We start from the raw sequence: 24038 nt of genomic DNA, 5'->3' as shown, positions 1-24038 counted from the left end.
AGCAGAAAGAGGTGAGAATATCTCAACTGTGCTTGTGTAACATGAGCTTTCAGGCAGCTAGAGAAGTAGTTGGTACCACCCACATGTCTGTTTGCATAATCCACTACATTCCTGCATGATCATATCGGGGGAAGGTGACTGCAGAGTGTTCTCTCCCTACTCCACGTGTCCTCCCTACACTGTGTTGTCATCTGGAAAGTGTACTTCATGTGTTGGGTGGGGATCAGTGTGTTTCCAGAGCAGGCGCACAGACAGACTCAGAGTCAGTGTGTCAGCTGCCGACCATGCTGTTGTTTTGCAGAGGGGCGCTGGGAAGTCCTTGCCCTCCGAGGTTAGCTCTAAACACCTCCCAGTTCCTGCTTTGACTGGCAAACCAACGCTCAAACAGATATTCTCCTTGTTTCACATCTTCTGACACACATTGGATTTGCTCTCAATTCCGAAATTGCAGACAGCTGGGTGTCCTTTGAGTGCTGGGAGATGCTCAGTGAAATGTGTCCATTCAGGCTGAGTTAATGAGTCTGTGTAGATTACTATTTAATGCCTGAGAGTTCAGCAATAGTCACGACTAATGATGCTTCCTGAGATTTGAAGAAACCCATCACCTCGGGTTCAGTACAACTCAGCTTAATAGACAGCACTTAAGGCATAATGTTGTTCACCACAAAAAAAAAAAAAAAATGTATTTCCACATGTGCCTCTTTTTTCTTAAAATAAATAAAATAAAATCTGGGTTGCAGTGAAACACTTACAATGGAAGAGAATGGGACCAGTCTGTAAACATTGTATTAGATAATTGGAATAGTATGTGGGTTTTGTTTTGACACTTGAAATGGATGTTAGTGTTACCAGTCTGTAAAGGAGACACGATAACCGATATTTGAACCGATTGCAATGTGTCTAGTGTAAAAATGAAAATTAATGTCAAAATTAAGAATAAAAAGGCTCTGACAAAGGACTCTCTTTAATTATAATTTAACACATCTTTAATTCTGAGAAACTGTTCATAATAAACAACATAATATTAATAACTAACAACAAAGATAAAAAGTGCTGGGCAGCATCCATCAGCAAAGGGGGGGGGGGGCATTCTGTGTAAACTTAGTAAAACTGTGCATCCATCAGCAGCATTCCTATAAAACAAAGTAACACTTAAAGCAAAATTAAAACAGCAACAAATGAACAAATAATGGAAAAATAAATGTAATCTCTCTCCTCTTCTCATATATATATATATATATATATTATATATATATATATATATATATATATATATATATATGTATGTACAGTATGTATGTATGTATGTGTGTGTGTGTTATATTAGCATTTTATTTGCAACCCAGAATTGAATTAAAATCACACACAACCCCATATTGTAATAGTGTTTTTTTTTTATTTTTGTTTTTTTTTTTTGTGTAAAAATGTTTGTTTGACTGTTTATCACGGCGTAGGAAGTATACAGGAAACAGCGTCTCCAGAAACGTGCAATGTGAGATTAAACAATTTACGTTATTAGTATAGGTTATTAGCAGGGTGCGATTTGTGACAATAAACAGATGCTTTTGAAAAATTTTATGAAATGTTTTTAATACGACGGAAATTGTATTTAGTGTGATCTCAGTTTAATAACAAAAACATTGTAAGCTACGTGGCCTATTAATGTAATGATTTAAGTGTGTCCACGGTTATCCAAACAAACAAAATTACATCGAGAAAGCGAGCAAAGAACACAACGGAGCCTTTTTTGAAACTTTAAACCATTGCGTCGCAAAAGTGTTCGGACTGTCATTTTATGAATTGTATTTTTAAAATTGTTTGTGTTATAGTCTTTTTGTTTTATTGATCTTTTTTACTTGTTGTTTTTTTCTTATTTTTTTCTTGTTTTTTAACTGATTGATTGTTGTTATCAATATTAAAAGAAGATCAGGGTCAACATGAAGGTTAAAGTTATAGCCAATGTAAAACTGGATTATTAACCTCTGCTGTGTAACTTATATCACAACCCGTTACCTCATCCATATCTACTTACTGCAATATCATATTGTTCATCAACAGAAAACGACAGTGTGATGATTGTTTCCTGCTTAGTATGAGATATAAATTACATAATTTATCCACGGTGGGTTATGGCTTCCTTTATATGAGCCTTTTAGTTGACACTTTTTCTGAACTTTCTTTAGCCAGGAAATTACAGTATAGATGGAGGATCTTTATATAGTAAATAGCCTGGCCTTCAGCATGTCCTGTGGAGCTACCTGTTTGTGTTGTAAGCTGAAAGCTCAACAGCAGCAGTAGCTTGTTCCAGACTTCCTCTGGATGGCACCTACAGGAAATGTTCAGCCTGGGGTTTCATGAGGAGGGGAAATGAGTGGGATGTGTTTGGGGTTTCTTGTGACTTTTTTTTTTAAAGTCTGGTGTTTTTTTGAGCACTAAGTCAAAGGAAATCAATCTAACCTAAAACGAATCTAATCATCAAAATCCACTGATAATGATCATGTGACTCAAAAAAGTTTGAGTGCCTTTTATTAGTTTTTATTGTCAAGGTGTTAATGTTTGTTTTGATCCTGAAAGCGCATAAAACAGCAGCAGTAGCTTGTTCCAGACCCTCTGGATGGCACACACAGTGGGACACACACACACACACACACACACACACATCAACACACTGACACACATATATATAAAAGTTTGATATGCCTTATATTATATTGTTATGCCCAAAACACACACACACAACACACACACACAACATATATATACATGTATACAGTACCAAAAGTTTGGAAACATTACTATTTTTAATGTTTTTGAAAGAGGTTTCTTCTGCTCATCAAGCATGCATTTATTTGATCAAAAATACAGAAAAAAAAACAGTAATATTGTGAAATATTATTACAACTTAAAATAATAGTTTTCTATTTGAATATACTTTAAAAAAAATAATAATAATTTATTCCTGTGATGCAAAGCTGAAGTTTTCAGCATCATTACTCCAGCCTTCAGTGTCACATGTAACATCCAGTCTATCACATGATCATTTAGAAATCATTCTAATATTCTGATTTATTATGAGTGTTGGAAACAGTTCTGCTGTCTAATATATTTGATGAATAAAAGGTTAAAAAGAACTGCATTTATTCCAAAAAAAAAAAAAAATCTAATAATATATATTCTAATAATATATTTTCTTTACTATCACTTTTTATCAATTTCAACACATCCTTGCTGAATAAAAGTATTGATTTTATTTTAAAAAAAGAAAAGAAAAAAAATTACTGACCCCCAAATTACTGACCAGTAGTGTATATTGTTTATTACAAAATATTTATATTTTAAAAACATAGCTTCTTTTTTTTTTTTTTTTTTTTTTTTTACTTTTTATTCATCAAAGTATCCTAAAAAAGTATCACATGTTCTGAAAAAATATTAAGCAGCAGAACTGTTTCAACTTTGATAATGAATCATCATATTAGAATGATTTAGAAATCATTGTGATAATGATCCTAAAAATTCAGCTTTGCATCACAGAAATAAATTATTTTTTTTTAAGTATATTCAAATAGAAAACTATTATTTTAAGTTGTAATAATATTTCACAATATTACATTTTTTTCTGTATTTTTGATCAAATAAATGCAGGCTTGATGAGCAGAAGAAACTTCTTTCAAAAACATTAAAAATAGTAATGTTTCCAAACTTTTGTTCTGTACTGTACATATATACCTGGCCAGGAATTTACAGGAGGATTACATAAAAGAAGGTCTGTACATACATAAATACATACATATATATATATATATACTTTTTATTGAGTATTAGATGGTATGTGGTTTGTTAATTACATATATATATATATACTTTTTGATTGACACACATTGTGTGTGTGTGTACACATAAGCTTGAAGAAGTTTAACGCAAGTCAAAATAAGGTCTCTTATCACTGTCTCAAAACCTCTATTGTGTCTTGCTGCCTGTTTTAAAAGCTAATTTAAAACTGGGTGACATTAATTTAAGTCTAAGGCATGTGTCTGTAGTCTTCCAAATTTGCAAAGTATGCTGCCTAATTATGTAGACCAGTAAGATGTACTTTTATTGTCCTACAGCTAGAACAAATAAGAAATAAATTAATTTAAAAAAAAATACACATTTATACCATGTTTGTCCCATGAATGCTAAAACATAAATGGAATAACGGCTGTGACAAAGTCTTTGAATTGTTTTGCAGATATTGTTGGGTAAATTATGCTGATATTATTTCTAATTTACTGCATTAGGACCTTCATACATTTTAGGTTGGACATTTGCTTATGTGTTTCATTATTTATGATTAAGATGCTTTGGAAAACGCCTCATTTTTGTATAGTCATGCATTTTCATAATTCACCATACCCTTATTTTATTTTTTTTTAAAAATTTAATGCACAGAAGTATTTATTTATTTTAAATTTATGATATCAATAATTATGTTATTTAATCTGCAGTATATTGTCCAGCCCTTCATAGAATACAAAGCTTTTGGGATGCAAAATGATGATACCATATTGATTTCTGAAATGACCCTGATAATCTCCCCATCACTTCCCAGAAAAATTGGTTTATACAAATGGACACAAATTCCCAATGTTCACTGTGTCCTAATGCTCCAGTGCTCCAGGGCTTTGCTTTATGGATCTATATTAGTCGATTACACTAAGAGATGGTGAGAAACTGATCATTAAAACATTTGTCTGTTCTGACACTTGAGGGCACCCGTACAGGTGATGTCATTATATTGAGGATGACGTGTGTGATTGGATGAGCTTCTGTGTGCGGCAGATGACAGGGGTCACATGGCACTCATTAAAATGATGGGAGACGGACTGCATTGGCTTTGCTCCACGTCTACTTCAGACATGGTTCCAGGACAAAGCCCTGTCTTCCTGAAGCTGCTCATCACAGGCCTGTGTGAACTATTACCCCTCAATGCAAATGACTTCAGCGTGATGAAAGCTTCAAAAAGCTTGTTAGCACTAGGGAGGACTTGGGTTTGAAAGTGTTTCTTGTAACAGTGGTTTGATTCTTAATGATCAAGATAAACATGTTTTTCAAAAAAAAAAAAAAAAAAAAAAATGTGGGACACCAGCGGAGGTGCGATAGGCAGAAATGTCTTGCGGTTCTTAAGGACCTGTGCTTCTAATTAGACGTTGTAAACTCATCGCTGTAAAAACAGAGCCCTGTGTGATACGTTCCACCGATTCTGTTAAATCATTATCACCCTGCATTGAAATGCAGAGGCGGCCTGTTGCATTTCTCCCTGTGTGGATCAGTTCACACACTCCTGATGGACTGGTTAATCATTCTTGTTGTCTGTGAGCAACCTGAATTTCCAATGTGCATATCTGCACCAAGAATCAAGTCAGAATGGGGTGTGAAGTTCTTCGAATGGTTGATGCTGTTAAACCACTGCATAATGTATTTTGCTTGCACTAAACATGCAGTACATAAAGCTTAATTTACGTCAGTTAATGCCACAAAATGTAGCTCTAAACTATGATATTTATGAAAATGGGGAGAAAATGTAAAATCTGAAAACAAGAAGTAAAAACGGACTGATATGAAGAAGTGTTCTATTTATACTATTTTACTTCCTTATACTACAGATATGCTGTTGTTTGTCAGCTTTTCGAAGACTATTTTGTGAAATGTTAAAAAAAAAAAAAAAAAAAAAATAAGACCAGGTTTTATTTTTTTTAATAGGCACTAATGTTCAAAAGTTTGGGGTTGATAAGATTTTTTGTTCTCATATTTTTCTCAAAAAAGTCTCATATGCTTATCGAGGCTATATTTACTGTATTTGTTTAAAATATCAGTAAAAACAGTAATATAGCAATTTAAAATATCGGTTTTCTATTTAAACATATTTATAACGTAATTTATTCCTGTGATGCAAAGCTGATTTTTCAGCAGTCATGAGTGTCACACGGTCCTTTAGAAATCATTCTATTATGCTGATTTGCTGCTTAAGAAACATTTCTTACTTGTATCAATGTTTAAAACAGCTGTACTGCTGTGGAAACAGATTCTATGATGAACAGAAATTTGATATTGAACTCTTGTAACATTTGAAATGTCTTTACTGTCACTTTTGATCAATGTAATGCTTCCCTGCTGAATAAAAGTATTATTAAAATAAAACATGACATACCATTTATCAAAACAAAACACACATACTAACCCAAACCTTAAACTAGATTTTTACATTTTCTAAAGCCCTTAATTCCATGATTCTACAGTGCTCTGGGTGGTTGCTAGGACATTGCTAGATAGTTGCTAGGGTATTCTGGCTGGTTATTTACAGGCTCAATTCAAAAATCTAAATTATGAGTGTGGGCCATGTGTTTGGAACATAACCGTGATTTTGCCATCCATGAGTTTTGCATATTTGTAAGCATTTTTCTTGAACTTTCAGCGCAAATCAGAGTTGCAACATCTATTGCGCTACATGCGGTTTAAACCAGCATTTACAGGTCAGCCTGGCTTGTTTATGTGATGGAGGATGTGGCCCACTGTCTCAGTTTTTTACAGTTTTTTGACTTTATCATCAGGGTACATTAACGTGCGATAGAATCTGCCTCTGATGAAGTCAACCTGATAAACCAGAGAGACTTCAGACGGCTTATGTTGTATGCTCATCTTGACCCTATTATAACTCTGTCATGCTTTGAGTCAAACCCAACTGAAATGAACCCTGCTGATTCTAGTTCAGCTTTCAAACACAAAAACAGCACAGATGGCAGAGAGCAGAGGAAGTGACACAAAGAGTTCTGATGAGCCCGAATGCTTTGCTGTCACTCAACGTTCTCATGCATGGCATTATGAATGGATCAGGGCAAGCATTCAACCCCGGCTTTAGATTTTAAACTTCTTTTTCAGATACGAGTGGGTGTCAACTAAATGCGTTTGATTGGATCTAGCTATCAGCACCCAATGGCTTCATTCAGAGGTGACGCATGTGTCTTTTGCTCAATCAGGGCTCAATGTTTAATAGGTTTGCTGGCGCTCTGCACCTTGTTGAGGAGACTGTTGGCCAGATGAATGCAGTAGGTTGTAGTTGCAGCTTGGCTCATCAAGCAGAATAAGACTCTAATCAGCTAAATTGGTCCTCTGTCAGTTTTTTGCTCCATTTCTCGTGCCCTTTTTCCATCTGCACTTCCGTCCTTCCCTCTTTGCAAGTGCTATGAAATACTCTTCCAGTAACTAAATGCAATCATTCTTCATTTGGTTTGCTCATCCCCAAAAGTCATGATGCAGTAGAACGGAAGTGCCAGAATAATTTTATTCCAGTGCATGAAAATAAAGAACAATAAACCAAATTCACCAAAGCTAATTTGTTTGTGCATCATTTTGCATGGTACAATTCCCAGTAATTCATGACATTATGTAAACATCCTGCTTTCAGTTATTGTTTTTGGCTATTTCTGCTTCCATTTTTAACAGGTGCATGAAATCAAGCTTACAGCTACTGCAAACTCCTTAGACAAGCATTCAGACTAGAACGTGGTGAACCAAAGCAATGACACCCAACGTGCTGTTCTCATAAAATGCCACCTTTCCAACAAATCAGTTTGTCAAATTTCTGCTCTGCGAGACCTTCCGTGGTCAACCGCAAGTTCTGTTATTGTGAAATGGAAATGTCTAGGAGCAACAGCTCAGCCACACGACCGCCGTGTGCTGGAGTGTGTTAAATCAACTGTCCTCAGTCCAAGACAGCAAAGATCTGTTTACCATACATTTCATGTAAGTTAGTTTTGTGGTTTTAGCTGGTCTCCCATCCTGTTCAGGTTGGTCTGTTTTGCTAGTTTAAGAGGAGTGTGGGACACTTCATAATCAGGTTAGACTGACCAGCCAAAGACCAGCTAGGCCAGTATGGGAGACCACCTAAGAATAGCAAACCAGCTGAGTCTAGTTTAAGAGTTTTTTTTTTTTTTTTTTTTTCAGCAGGGCTCACATTACCATGTGTAATCCAAAGCATTATTTGGAGTGATGTAAAGCGTGCCTACACTGGACTCTAGGGAAGTGGGAACACATTCTCTGGGGCAGTGAATCACGCTTCACCATCTTGTAGTCTGATGGATGAGTATTGGTTGGGTGAATGCTACCTTTTGAGCTCATGTCAGACCCCTTTATTCCAATGGAGACCAATCTTAAAGAGCCCCCATTATGCTTATATAGTTTTGCACATATGCACATTTTTGGAGCCTGCTTGAATACATTTACATGATTTAAAGTTCAAAACATATAGTGTACACTGATGCAGCACCTTCTGCCTGAAACACTCTGCTTTAGTGCCTGTTTCTTTAAAGCCTGAGTTTCTGAAATGTCTACATGGATTGGTCAGCAGTCCCAGTCTGTTGTGGTTGGTTAGCCACTTAGTGTCTCAGAAATATAACACCCAGTTCCATAATTGTGTTTTAGCTCCTGAGGCTTACTGTAAAGAGTATTATATCTATTGTAACTATATGTGTTGTTATTGTGGTTTTGTGTTGTTTTTTTGTGCTCGCAGTGAAAAACAACTGTGTCTCCTCAATACAATGAAATCACTTAGCCAGCTGTTCGCTGAGGGCAATGCAAATGTGTAACATCATGACGTAGCCAAGTCAAGAAAATAATGGCAGGACTGCAAACGAGGCATTTGAGGCAAGTGTTTTCTGTTGGAGAGATTCACTTCTTTTGGCATGAACTTGTTTGGTTCGCCAGCCTTGAACCAACATTAAAGTTCTGAACTGCATGATGGTATTTGCATTTGCTATATGTTGTTGATATCCTTATAAGCTTCCTAGGTTCATTCTCGAGCGTACTAGTGAGTGTGTGTGGTTAGCGGGTTTTATCTGTGCATGAAATGTAACAGCTGCTGAATGTTAAACATCTCTATTTTGACTATTGGGGAAGTAGAGAGTTTTCATGTGAATTGCAGTGGATCTCAATGGGACTCAAGCATTGCCTTCAGGAGCCAGGGAGCTAGGAGTTTTATAAGTAGTGGTTTTATCTGTATTTTGACATTTTAGTTTTTTGTCTTTCTTCCATGAACATTCCATTTCATTGAATAAGAGCTTTGGTGTAGTCACTGCATGCCATTTTGTTTACAAGCTGTTTTACTGATGACTTTCCACAGTTGAAACACTGATTTTGTGATTACATGAGACATGAAACATTTCAGTAAGTCTGGTGTTCATTCATGTTTACTTTGTTCTGTAACTAGTAGCAACAAGTAACTGTAACTTGTTGTACTTCCATTAGTAAGAAGGAAGAGATGAATGGTTCATCAAAACTAAAAACAATTAAATTTGAGAAATCAATATTGTTGACCAAGCTGACTTGTTTACCTCTTGTAGCTTATTCATGTTGAGTGTACAAGTGTTAAAAAAAAAATACAAAATTCATTCTAGGCAGAATATTTTCTGTGCATCATGACTTCTAAGCATTTTTCAACAAAATAAAACATTTTCCAGGTGTTCCAGACCGTAATTTTCTAAAATCTAAATTCGGGTGTTTTAAGTGCTTAGTACAACCCCTTTTTAAAGGAAGGAAATTCTTTAGGTGTGCTGTTTACTTTGGAGGACCTAAAAACATTGAAAAATGGTGTGAAACCGCATATGCACACCAAAAATATCTAAATGTTGAGCCATCTTTAGGCCGTACAGTCACACGCCAAGACATCGTCAGGTTTATTTGAACAACTTTCCAGTGTCATAACTGATGTCACTTATGTAAACACAGAGACATGACACCTGCTCAGCATGCAGGAACTATCCTCAATCAGTCACATCCAGCTGTGTGTGTGTGTGTGTGTGTGTGTGTGTGTGTGTGTGTGTGTGTGTGTGTGTGTGTGTAGAGTAAATGTCTGTGATGTGCATGCAAAACATCTACCAGACATGTCAATTAAAACAAGTGAGAAGGGGGAAGTCCAGTACAACAGATTTTAACCACAAATCAATGCTTGTTCCTCGTATGCCAAAATAAACAAATAAGTAAATAAAAAGGCCAGAAAAAAGATGAGGAAAAAACTAACTACACAATGGAAAGAAAGGAAAATTTAAGACTGCATGCGGCCTCCTAAAAGCAATTTAAAGTGCCCCATTATGGATTTTTGAAAATGACCTTTCATGCAGTGTGTAACAGCTCTAAGTGAACGAAAACATCCTGCAAAGTTTTAAATCTGAAAGTGCACCGTGTATAAAGTTGTCGTCTGTCAAAAGAAAGAGTCGACTCTGAATCATTGAAACGAGTCATTTTTAAAATGAATCAACATGAAACATTAGCATATTCCTCGCCCACTTGTTGGTCTTTACGCAGTGGTCTGAATGAAAATGCAAATACATTTTTTTGCTACTATGTGCTGCTTTTGGAGCAGTAAAAATAGTGGTTTCCCCGGTAACGCTGTACACAAAGCAGCACTGCGCTCACAAACGCTAATCAGACATTACAGGCATGATGCGGACCAATCACTGCAGTTTAGCGTCACGCAAAGGAGGGGTTTGGAAAAATTAATTGTTGAGTGAATCGTTGGGAGTCGTTGAGCAAGTAAGATAAAAATACATGCATATTATAAGGCAAAGAATGTGGGTATATATATATATATATATATATATATATATATATATATTTTTTTTTTTTTTTTTTTTTTTTTTTTTTGGGTATAATATATATATATATTTTTTTTTATGTAATTTTGGGGGCTCCCAAAACCAAAATATGAACCTTTCATAACCCATAATTTGGGCACTTTAATGTAAAAACTAAATCCAAGATGGTGGGCGAGGCAAGAGAAATGCTGATTATAAATTATAAAATGCCTTTTAAATTTGAAAAGAATCACTTAGTGTTATTAAATTGTAGTTTTTACTTAATATTTGTTTTATTAGAGTGTCACGTTGTTAGCTTAGTAACATGCTAATATCAAACTCAATTGGAATAAAGAGTTGAGCGCATAGAGGTCTTGGTAATGTAGAGATGATATTATTCCTTTATTTTGCTTGGAAATTATTTAAAACTAAACGGTATTGAAAATACGTTTTCGCAAAAAAGCAATAATAGCTTGTTACATTAAGCTTACTGTTTGTGGTTGTCCAGTGTGACATTATACAATGCATCAATACAGTCTAGTAGGCTTCTGTTAATTCACACTTAACTGTACTGTTCACACTTCTGAGGATACATTATCACTGGCCTTGAGTTGCTCTGGCTGATATTTTAAAAATGCTTTTAACAGCTTTGCATAATGTAGACAGACATAAAGTGCATGCTTCCTCTTTCTTCAAGAAATATTATGTGGGAGTACAGTGTTTGTCTTACTGACACAAGAACCTTTTGCTTTTCTGTCAAAACTTTTTTTTTAACTCCCCCTTTCCCTAGAAGTAAGAATCCAGACGAGAGTGAACCTATTTTTGATCTGGTTCTTCACTGCTTGGTTGATGCGGTAATGATGATGGTGAAACTCTTGCAGTCTTGTGCTGCTATTTATATCATTTACATGGAAAACTTGTGTATTTGTTTGCTCTTGCCTAGTATTGTTTTTTTACTGGTAGTGCTTTTTAGTTTGAGAAAGTATGATTTTGAATAAACCAGTTGTTATTGTTAACTGAAAGCCAATTCCAATCCTTTTTTTTGATAATGTATTACAATTCGTTTTTTTTTATGATTCATGCATTCTTCTGTGTCTTCCCGATCTGTATAGAATGTTCTTTAACACATCTTTCTTGCTTTTTCTGTCTCTCATTCCTGGAATGTGTGTTTGTCATGTGACCCTGTTATCGATTAACCATTGCCTCTGTGGTCACAGAGATTCGCTTGCTGGACAGCAGCATGTCAGATGAACATTTTATGGAATTATGGGTGGACTTCATCATTTAAAGTTATTCAGTTTCATAACTGATTCACAACAGAGTATACAGAGATGGCAGTGAGACAGAAAGAGATGCAATATTTGAGTGTGACCTACTTAAAGTTTGCCTGACCAAACTGCCACTGTCTGCTTTAAAACAAAGACCCCAACCGCCCTGTGTGCTACTGAGGCCTGACCTTTATAAAAGCAGAGTCTAAATGAGCGATGCAGCTCAACAGTCATGTGTTTGCTCAGCTGTTAGTGTGTGTGTGTGTGTGTGTGTGTGTGTGTGTGTGTGTGTCTGTGTGTGTTTGGAGCAGGTACTACAGGTGGGACACTTCAGGTTGATTGTTTCCCCTTAAAAGATTAAATGATGTTGATGACTGTTTTCCTTATGGTGGCCTTTGTTAATTGTACAAAAGTAAAAAAAAAAAAAAAAGTGTCTAAAAATACATTTAAAAAAGAATCATAATTAGAGCTGCAGGATTTTAGGGAAACCAAATTGCAATTTTTCAATTATTTTAATGAAATATTGCAGGGAGCCCTGCAGTTATACATATTCATATTTTGTTATGTTTGAGGGATTTTTGGGGTTATGAATTTTAATTTTTTTTTTAATAGTTTATAACGTAGCTATCCTTAAATGAAAACAATCTGCAAAGTTGTTAATCAAAAAGTGCATGATAAATAGAAAGATATTGTCCTCTCTCAAAGACGAGAGTCGGTTATGGAATCGCCGTAAACCAGTCGTTATATTTAGACTCTTTTGCCTGGTAGTCACGTCATTCGGGTAACCCTTTTGCATAATCCCCGCCTGCCTGCGCAATACGAAGACAGAGTCTGATCTGCCCACAAACACTTTTGCTATTAGTGCGCGTTTACATCAGGTTGAGAAGACGCTGGTCGTTCAAGGATACCACAGGAAATACAATTCGAGCCTTTTGTTGTGTGCTTGTCATTTTATCAAGAAGCTGCTTCTCTAATCTGGGCTTTTATCTTCGTTGGCTTCTAATCTTCTTAATTTGGACTAACAAGCTCTCTGAACCATGACCTGTACGTTGTACGATTGATACGTTAGGTGTACATTTTCAATTGAGTGCTCAAAATATAATTTTTTTGTGCCAATATGTGATGTGTTTACCTAGTGCAGGCTTAGGGTTTCCAGGTAGAAAGCACGATATTACTGTCTTACTGAAGTAGTTCTAAAAATTCTCAGTGAACCTAAGAATATGTCGATTATTTTAGACTGACGTTGTTCTAATTACTTTGTTTAATAATAAAGAATGTAGTGTAGCACACAGACGTTATAATAATTGTGAAACTGCTGTTTTATTGTGCTGCACTGGCAAGTTACAGGGGTTAATGCGGGAGAGATGAGTGATTTCGGCTGGTGCTCCTAGGTGATAACAACTGTTCTGCGTTATGATTAAAAGTTAAGACCAAGCGTCTTTTGCTCTGTCGTTCTTCAAACATAACGAGTATCGACATATTTTTGTTTACAAACTGTATTGTTTAATCAGGTTAGTCACGTTAGCACTCGGCTAACGAGTATCCACCTAGTGTTCACAGTTTAGCAGCTAAACTTTAGCTGTGGGCACGATTCGCGTGCATAAGTGTTTTTGTATTTTTGTTCATTATAAGAACGGATTGAGTATATTATGGTTTTTATGTAAGGGGGCTTTGTGCAATGTTAGCGCTGGCTAACTGGCTCAAGGACTCAATCTCTGTGCCAATCACAACAGGTTTGGCCAGCTGACCCAATCAGAGCAGAGTAGGCTTGAGGAAAGGGATGGCGCTTGCTCCGAACTTGCTTGAAACGAATCATTTCTAATCATGGTCAAATGACTCTAATATTAAATGTATATTCTGAAAAGTTACAATGTTTTCTGACCCTTAGATGCATTTAAACCTGATGTAGGGGACTCCAATACAATATTGGGACACTTTAAAATACCATCTGACCTGCTCTTTAAATTTGAATACAGATAGATTAATCTATTAGTAGTAACAACAATTGTTTACCTCACAAAACACTTTGTTGTTAGCACAAACCTTGTTACATATGAACCCATATTTAATAAAAAATGATATTTTCATTACCCTCACTACACTTTTGATCCGCCACGATTTGTTTCCCATTGCCTGTGTGAACTTTGCTGAGTTCCTCTGTAGATGACCCGAGTTTGTCTTGTTTGTTTGTTTCTTCTGCAGTATTGTTTAGCGTCTCTATAAAAAGAGTTTGCATGAGTCATCGTCTCAGAAAAGACAAAGGCCTTTGGCCAGAGAATAAACATAAGGGTATTTTGCATCTAATTTTAGAAGGTGACTCCTTCAAAACAATTCGGATTTTCCCTTTTCCTTCGATGTTTCCTTTACATAGATCTGAAATAGATTTAGCTTGTTTTAACAAGCAACTAGATGACTAAGAATTGATTTTAGAATGTATTCCACATAGATGGCTCAGTTTATGATGAGCTGCAGATCAGTGCATGATTAGATTTGCCGTGTTTCCATTTAGGCTCATTAAGATGGTATGTGTGCTGAGTCTGACAGAGCGAGCACGAGACCTTGGGGAGCACCAATCAATAATCAGCCTTTGGATGTATGCCATTATATTTCCCATTGATCAACATATGTTTTGTATCATCATTCTTTATCATATAGCTCATTCCTCCTGTGCTATAGAGCACAACAATGACTGTCCACTTTTTCAGTAGCCTTGGTTCCAGAAATATTTTCATCCTTTGCATCATAGGAAAGTTCAAGAAACACTACAAACATGCATTTAAAGGTGCTGCATGTAGGATTGACAACTAGTGGTTGAACTAGGTATTGCAGTCCGAATTCTAAATATTGGAGAGGGAATTTTTTCACCCGGCCACTCCTCTTCAGACTTGACGCACAAGCAGGTTGCCAGATTTTTTTATTTAGTACTGTCCTGAGTGAGATATTTTACAAAAAAGATGTTTACATTTAGTCCACAAAAAAAAAAAAAAAATAGCTGAAATTATTAAAATAACCCCATTCAAAAGTTCATGGAGACCTCCTTCAACTGGTCTGGGCTTTGTTCCGAATCTCATTCAGTCATGTTACAGCCACGAGAGTGCCATAAATTCAAATGACAAGTGGGTGAAATGCACTAAAAGTGATTGCATCTTTCTCCCTCTCCACATCTCTCGTCTTCTTCGTTTGCACTCTCACTCAATCACTCGTAAAACAAACCAATCAGCTAGATGGAATAAAACTGGGATGTATAGTTTACAGAATTCGTTTTTAACGGTAAGGAGCGGCCTTATCAGGTGAATGTTACGTCATGTCCTTTTTTGTTGACGGTACATTGTGCTCTGCTCTGAATGGGTGTGGCCAGAGATGCTTTTGAGGGTGGAGCTTCTCATAGCACTAAAGCTGCCACACCAAAAACCACAAACAAGGATCTACTACGGATGTGTTGGAACAACAACAAAAGGCCATCAGCAATCTGCCAAGTCCAGTTAAACTGCTATTATTTAGAGCAAAGAAAGATTAACCGAGCCGAGGTATTTCCAGAAAATCCGCCTAAAATTTATTTTAGCCAATCCATACCAATGATTGATTAAACTGAAAGTGAAACATGTTATACTGATACAGTAAACAACTCTGTTACAGGAAAGATTGTTTCTGTTGTGGCGTCATTTACTGACCCTCATTCCAATTCGTTCCAAACTCATGACTTTTTTTTTTTCAGGAAGCACTAATGGAGAAAATTTGAGGAATGTCCTGGCTGCTTTTTTCCAAGTATTGAAAAAGCTTTTTTTTTTAATTAAAAATCACCCTTAAAAGTTTAATAAGAACTGTCCATACAAGCTGGTGAACTTTGTATTTTTCTGATCATAAGACATAATGTCATTAATATTAAAATGCTATTAACAAAAGGAATAGCTCACACCAAAATTAAAATTTGCTGAAAAGTTACTCACCCCCAGGCATTTCCAGATTTAGATGAGTTTGTTTCTTCATCAGAACAGATTTGGAGAAATTTAGCATCACTTGCTCACCAATGAATCCTCTGCAGTGAATGGGTGCCGTCAGAATGAGAGTCCAAACAGCTCATTAAAAAAAATCACAATAATCTGGTCCATAATTCATAATAATACTCCCTCCATTGTAAAAGTCCATCTTCTGTTGCCCTTTCACATCAAAATACTTGTTTAGAACAATTTTGGACGGTTTTCACAAATACACAGTCCTTGATCTGTGCATATTTCTCCCCTGATTCAGGCGAGTTTTTTTAATGGAAAAAAGCAATATTACGGATAGAGGACTCGTAATTTAGCCAGAAGCAACAGTTAAAATGATATAATGATGAATTTGTTTTTTTAAACATGCAGCTTTCCACTTCAAAAAGCATTCATTGTTAGACTGGAGGCGTGTGTATTATTTTGAAGTTTCTATCAGCTGTTTGGACTCTCTTACTGACGGCACCCATTCACTGCAGAGGATCCATTGGTTAGCAAGTGATGTAATGCTCAATTTGCTAATTTGTTCAGATGAAGAAACAAACTCATCTACATCTTAAATGGGCTGAAAATTAGTCGATTTTCATTTTGGGTTTGATCTAATATGTTTGTTTGATTGATTATTTTTGTTTATTTATTTGCAATAACAGAAAACCTTAACTACAATTGCCCATGTCTACAGTATGTCTGGCCATTGGGTGGCTTTGGTGACAATAACACAGAACTGAGAAGTGTTGTTGCTCCCACAATCTCCAGTCATTCAGCTGTGTGTATGTTTAGTGTCAGTCTGAAAGGAATACACACAGGGAACATGGAAAGACTGTCTGTTTGTTTTTTGGCCAGAGGTTTGCCCTTGTCTGATGATTCAAAAATAGAAATGTATCAAAGCAGGTTGGTATTGTTGGAAATTATTACACAGCACTGCGGAAGACTTTGATCTCATCTGATAATCTGATTGGTCAATGAGACTTTCTGCAGTCAGATATTTTAGTATAATGACTAGGGATGTTGTGACGAGTGGGGTGGGGCCGAGAGCCGTGGGAACGGAGCGAGGCTGGTGGAGTGAATGATGATGAGTGATACCTGTGCCACTCACTGGTCTCGAGTCCCACTGAGGAGCTCCAGAAGGATAAAAGGAGGAGTAACGATAGTGAAGGACGAGAGAGGACCAGGCCTGGAATTTATTTTGTCCGTTACTCCTCCTATTATCCTTCCGGAGCTCCTCCGTTGGAGTAGCTTTTTTCTTGCAACCCTCCCATACAAGCCACACATGTGGAGAATTTGTGATATTGTTGTCACATGCACACAATGATCACTCTTTGTCATAAATTCCTGCAACTGCTTCAGAGTTCCTCTCTGACCAGTTTCCTCCTGGCTCTTTTATCCAGATTGGAGAGACGTCCTGATCCAGGGAGGGTCTGTGTATTGTGCCAAATACCTTCCACTTCTTAATAATAGACTTCACTGTGCTTATAGGCATTGATAAAGCCTTTTAATTTTTTTTTTGTATCAGTCTCCTGACTTGTGCCTGTCCACAACTTTATCCCTGAGATCTTTTGATAGTGCCTTGCCACCCATAGTTGATTGTTTGCTTCAGTTGTACCAAGGACTGAAATGCTCCAGGAAAGATCTTTTCATGCTGAGCTAATCAAAATGAGCACAGCTGATCAAAGTTAAAAGCATTGTGTGCCATTGAGAAGGTGATTAGCTAAACCTGATTGAGTTTACAAGTCATATTTACAAGGGGGGGTGATTCTGGTATTTAAATTTTTTTTTTCTGACATGTTGGTGTTATATCTTTCACTTGGTTGTTATAAGTTGCACTGAGAAAATACAGCTGGATCAAACAAAAACTGTCTGTCTTCATTTCAGGCTTTAAAGCAATGCAGTCATATGGTCATTATCATAAAATAACCCCTGCATGTTGTCCTTTGTGTAGTTGATGAAAATGGTCATTTTGAACTTCACTGTTACATTTCATGTTGTTAAAGCAGAAGAGACAATTTACATTCAAAGCAGGGAAATTCCCAACTACTGCATGAAGCACCTGTGCATTTGTACATGAATGGAAACCCTTATGTATATATTTGCTGAAGAAGTGTGCATGTGTATCACATAAAATGTAATGGATTGTCAAACAGAAAATTAGCAGGCATGTGTACCAGTGTAAAGTATGAAGTAAAGCTTAAAAACTTATCCGGAATCACATTAGAGCAGAAAACTACTTCAGTTCTCAGGTATTTACAGCTAAACTGCATCTAAATTTGGAGGCACTTTAATTTCCTGTTTTGCTTGAACAGCAGGGCAGAAAACTGTCTGCACATCCTCACTTCTGAGTGATCTGATGGCGGTCATATCCAGAGGATACAGCAGTGACGTGATAATGCTAATAATGATAATGCTAATGCTCAAACTACTATTTCTGTAGTATACAGTATGTTTTGTTTGTACATTATGATGATATTCTGTTGGACGACCAACTAAAATTTGTTTTCCTAAATGTTTCAGTGTTCACAACCCTTTACTTTAATGGTACACCCTAAACCCACCATTATTACCATTTTATTTCTAGGAAAATGAGGCAAGAAATGTCCAGAAGCATTTTGTAATTAAAAATTAAAAATGATATTTATTTAGTTTTATGTATTACCATTAAAAATTTAAAAAATGAATGAACACACACACATGCACACACAAAAAATCTAATTTCTCACTCTCTTGCTGATGAATTAAAATTAAATAATGCTGTTTTTTTTTTTTTTGAGTGAAACTAGGTAATAAAAATACTAGAAAATAAAAAAGCATAGAATTATTGAACTGTCATTGTAAATGTATTGTAATAATGTAAAACTATATAAAACTTTGTATTAAATAATTGTTATTTTTTAAACTAGTTGTTTAAATGCGGATGATATTAATTATATACAATAACATGCAAAAGTTTGGGGTCATTATTTATTTATTTATTTGTATGACTTAAGAAATGAAAACTTTTATTCACCAAGGACACATTAATTTTATCAAATGTTACAGTAAAGACATTTATAATGTTACGAAACATTTTGATTTCAAATAAATCTATTTATCCAAGAATCCTGAAAAATAGTATCATGGTTACCACAAAATATTAAGCAAGTTACTGATAATACACTGATAATAGCAATAAACGTTTAAGAAGTTGTATAAATATTATTCATATTTTTCCGAGCATTTTCAGTGGTGTTCGTAAGCCTTTTTTAGCACTCGCTGAACTAAACATGAGGTCATGTGACAACTATAGCGCACATACATTTGATATGTTTCTCACTGAATACGGCAAATTATTGCTCATACATTTTTTATATATATATATATATATAGATTATTCAGTGCAGTGTGTACTAGATAGTGTGCGGTAAGCAGTGTATAGTGTCCCAGGCTGCATGTATATATATATATATAGATTATTCAGTGCAGTGTGTACTAGATAGTGTGCGGTAAGGGGTTTAATTTTCCGCTTCCTGTCGGACAGTGAGGCTGGATGCAGGACCAGGAAGAGTGGGGGTGTAGCGCTTAGTGGAAACAGTGTCCTTGGTTCCCTGGTTTGGTGGCGGAGGTGGCTCTGCATGTGTGTGTGTGTCAGTGTTGGGTGAGACAGAGAGGCCGGTGGGAGGAGTGGTGTCAGAGAGAGCCGCGAGAGAGAGAGAGAGAGAGAGAGAGAGAGAGAGAGAGAAAGATGGGGTGGAAGTAAATTTCTGGCATTGGGCCACAGAACCTCTTTCCATCATCCGGCTGTGTCTCAATGTACTTTTTCTGTCAGTGTCGAAATAACTCTCTACACTGGACATCTAAACATTTAAAGGTGTACTATTTATTTATTAAAAAAATTATTTATCTAATTTGTTTATTTATTTTTTTCAAACTACTACTACTTTATTGTTACAGACTTAAGAATATATTTATTATGAAGTGATTTTTATTTTATTTTTTTTTCAGTTAAAATTACAATGTATTTCTGTTGCTTGCGGTTGAAGCAGAAGAGTCGATTTACATTCAAATTAGGGGAGTTCCCAACTACTACACTTGAAGCACCTGTGTGTTTGTACACAAGTGGGAATCCTTGTATTTGTATTTGTAGCTTGCGTGTGTCACAAAAAAAATGTATGGATCATCAAATAGGAGATTAGCAGGTGTGCGTGCCATTATTACAGTTGCCATAATAGAGTTCATGCAGTGTATCTGTGTGTGTATGTGTGTTTGTTTCCCCCTTAAAGCTCTATCTGATCAGGAAACGGTGTGTGGGAGTAGCACCTGTCTCAAGCTGCTCACACACACTTAAACACAAAATGGAACACACACCCGCAGAAACACACATGGAGCCCAATCTTTGTTTTGATCAGTGTTAAGTAAGCACAAACTGAAGACTTATTTAACTGTTCTTTTGAATGAGCATTTCATTTTTGTAGTTCATCATTTCTGTATTATTTAAATTAACAGTAAAATAAAACAAGAACTTGAAAAAAAAAACAGATGTCTATAAACATTCACTACTATTTTTTTTTTTTTTTATAACACTTTGTTATTTTTTAAGTTTTGTTATTTTTTTTTGTGAGAAAATTTTTGTTAACACTTTATTTTGATTTTATTGATATAACTTTATTTTGATTTGTTAATTTGCATATGGTTTTAATTTAGCAGTCTTTAGAGTATTAGTAGACTGTCTGCTTAATATCTACGAACACTTTATTTTAATATCGCTCAACAGATGTTCTACTGACTATAAGTAACTTTGCAAGTATTCTACTAACCCTAACCTTACAGTCTACAAATGCTCTAATGAGAGTTAGGTGACATGTAGTTGCAAAGTTACTTACAGTTAGTAGAATGTATAAAGTGTACTATAGAAATAAAGTGTGACCAAATTAAGCATTTAATTAATAGTTTAATTTAGCCAAGATGCATTACTTTGATCAAATGTGACAGTAAAGACATTTATAATGATACAAAAGATTTCTGTTTTCAAATTTCTGTTCATCAAAGAAGGCAAATCAGCATATTCAGAAAATCAGAAAATTCAGTTTTGCCTCACAGGAGTTAATGACATTTTAAAATATTTTAGTTTTTTAATGATAATAATAATATTATTATTAGAAATACATAATAATAATAATATTTCACAGTATTAGTGTTTATTGTATTTATTACTGTTTTTACTGTATTAAACTATTGACTATTATTAAATCCTTCCATCGTTGTTATTGTTATGTCTGTAGGCGTGGAAGAAGCGGTGGTTTATTATTCTTAGTGGGGGGATGATGGGAGGAGAGGATGTTGTTGATTGATTACTAGAATGATCCATGCCAAAAAGCCCATTCGCATCATCGACCTGCACTGCTGCGAGCAGGTGGAACGCCGGCCTCTCACCTTCAAAGGGTTAGAGTTCAGTTTTGTTTTTGTGTTCGAGATGGACGAGAGAACCTTCTACATGGTGGCAGAAACGGAGGAGGAGATGAACCGCTGGGTGCGCTCCATCTGCCAGCTGTGCGGATTCAACCAGTCAGAGGACAACCATCACGGTAGGAGAACCACCTCAACATTTTTGGGCAGATTCTGTTGAATCTGTGTTCTGCTATATAGGCAATGTTCACGTACAGTAGTAACAGAATTCAATAGATTTACTGTATGCCATTATCTATGGTTTTACAGTAACAGCGCTCTCATCTGGAGCATTGTGCTATTTTTTCTCTGAGATGATGATATGACAGATAGAAAACAATCACAAGTAACCTGATGCCATATATTATTGCTTTCCTTTTTTGCCATTTGAGAAAGTTGGGCTGAACCAGCCTTGCCAAATGGATGCACTGTCTGAAAGGTTTATTGATTTTTTTCCCCCTTTTGTTTTGTTAAAGAAAAGGGAGGGAACGCTGCCCGTCTTTGCAGGCATAGTGCTAGTGTATATTCTAGAGATAGTTAAACGCTGGTCATTTAGCTTATATTAGTTAAAAGAGAGAACTCTTAAGCTGAAAAAAATCATCTATATATTAATATATGCTATATAATTATTTTATAATTCATACATGATTATAATTATAAAAGAACCCTAAACAAAACAATGGCAAGATCATACATTTAGTTTCCAAGGAGATTCTGGTAAATCTTGAATGCTCTGTAAATAAGTCGTTTTGGATAGCATCTACAAAATGAATAAATGAGAGCTCCATCATATACAGGAATAGGGCGTTTTTCTCTCTCTGGTTCACCAGTTCAGTGTATTTACATCACAGATGTACTGTAGGCCTGTGTACTTTTGCGTCCATTCATTTTTGTTTTTTTTTAAACCAGAGACGAAATATGGAAAATGTGTTTTGGTTCAAATACTGGTTAGAATAAGCAGACACAAACTAACTTTCATTATTTAAATTTTTTTATTTTTTTATATTTCATTAAAGTTATTTAAAGTTTTTTTTTGATTGTTTTTGAATTGTATATTTATATTTATTTTTATTTTTAGTTATTTTTAGTGTCTTTTTTAAGATGCTTCTCGCGCTATTGACTTAACCAATTTTTTGAATTAAATATTTTTTTTATTTTTTTTGTTTTAAGTGTATATTGTGTGGGTTTTATTGGGAGAACGAAAGAAAGCAAGAGTGTAAGCGCCCTCTCGCGCTATTTGGTGAAACATATTTTCCAAATGCTCCAGTGTTTAGTTGTGTTTGAACTCTGGAGAGTTTCAAAGGTTTCTATTTTCAACGTGTTTTTGTAGCATTGATCAATCACTGACATATCTGTTGATTTCTTGAAAGCAATGGTCAAGCAGAGGCCGTTTACATAAGAATCCACTCAGCGCTTAAAACGCCATAGTTTTGTTCAGTGCTGCACGCTCGGAGTGTAACATGATGTAAATAAGAGATTCATTGCGCAGTGTGGAGCTTCATTGATTATAACGGAACTTTGTGAGATGATCTGAAATATGCAATGCCAATTCACGTACTTTACGAGGTGGCTAATTCATACAAATTCATATGACCTCAGTCGTATGATTTTGTATGATTTGTCTAGACCCCAGTGACAGGTAGGTTTAGGGGCGGAGTTAGGTGTCGGTTATTTGTACAAATTCATACCAATTGTGCAATTCGTAAAATATATAAGATTTAGCACAAATCGTATGAATTTGTACAAGTGAGGTTGTACGAATTCATACAAATTAGCCACCTCATAAAATATGTATTAACTGCCATGAGATCAGGCTGAAATATTATAATTATATTTACCCCATATAAAGCATCATGTGTCATGCTCTAACACAATGTACTGTACGTGCTTTGAGTGACCATGCATGGTCTTCTCCAATATCATGATCCAGATAGCAGACAAAATTATACCCCAATATATAATTTAATTACGATAAAGTTCTGCAATGTCTATTTTAAACTCATATTTGTGTATTAGGTCTAGGGTTGCAAAGGGGCGGAAACTTTCCATGGGAACTTCGTTTGGGGAATTTTGAAAATATTCCAAATTTGAATTTTACCAGGAATTTATGGGAATTTATAGGAATTTTTGGGAATTTATTCAAATTAATTGGATATTTGGGGAAATTTATAAAACTATCATATATAGTGTTTATTCAAAATAGAAATATTTTCTAACAATGGAAGTCTTTACTTTTTATTAATTTAACACATCCTTATTGAATAAAAGTATTAATTTGTTTAAAAAAAAGAGAAGAAATACTGACTAAAACCTTAAAATAGTAATATTTCCAAACTTTTGACCAGTACTGTACTTCTGTTTAATAATAGAAAACTGGCTGGCCGAAAGATCCTCACAGTTTATACCTCATAAATTGTCAATGAAAAATTGCTAACTCGCTTAGATTTGTCATATCTTGATTTTACTGGCTAGCTAGCTACTGTATATACACTTTTTGGTATTTACTAGTTAAACTTGAATCCCATTGATCAAACATATTTAAAATATCAAAACTTAGATGTAGTCTTTGGGCTCAAATGCAGCAAGTTTGGCTTCAGAGAAACTGGAGGGGAATCCCCCTCTTAGGTGACTGGGTGGGAGGAGGGTCATTTTTAGACTTCTGTTTTATTATTACATAAATGTTTGTTCCAGTCTGGTTTGTTCAGTCAGTGTATTTGTTTTTACAATGGTATAGCCTAATTTAGTTGCACAGTACATTACACACA

At 35.5% G+C, this 24038-nt stretch overlaps 1 protein-coding gene across 1 annotated transcript in view; it reads left to right on the top strand.

The window, feature by feature from the left end:
• LOC109103806 (GRB2-associated binding protein 2) overlaps positions 1-24038 on the top strand; it is a 69752-nt gene that overhangs the window by 5767 nt on the left and 39947 nt on the right. Inside the window, 2 exon segments of the mRNA XM_042770951.1 lie at positions 21111-21176; positions 21179-21413. Of these exon segments, the coding sequence (XP_042626885.1) occupies positions 21111-21176; positions 21179-21413 (301 nt within the window).

The sequence above is a fragment of the Cyprinus carpio genome, chromosome A15 (genome assembly GCF_018340385.1).
Source record: "Cyprinus carpio isolate SPL01 chromosome A15, ASM1834038v1, whole genome shotgun sequence".
Classification (NCBI taxonomy): domain Eukaryota; kingdom Metazoa; phylum Chordata; class Actinopteri; order Cypriniformes; family Cyprinidae; genus Cyprinus; species Cyprinus carpio.
This window is presented reverse-complemented; position numbering and strand designations above follow the sequence as displayed.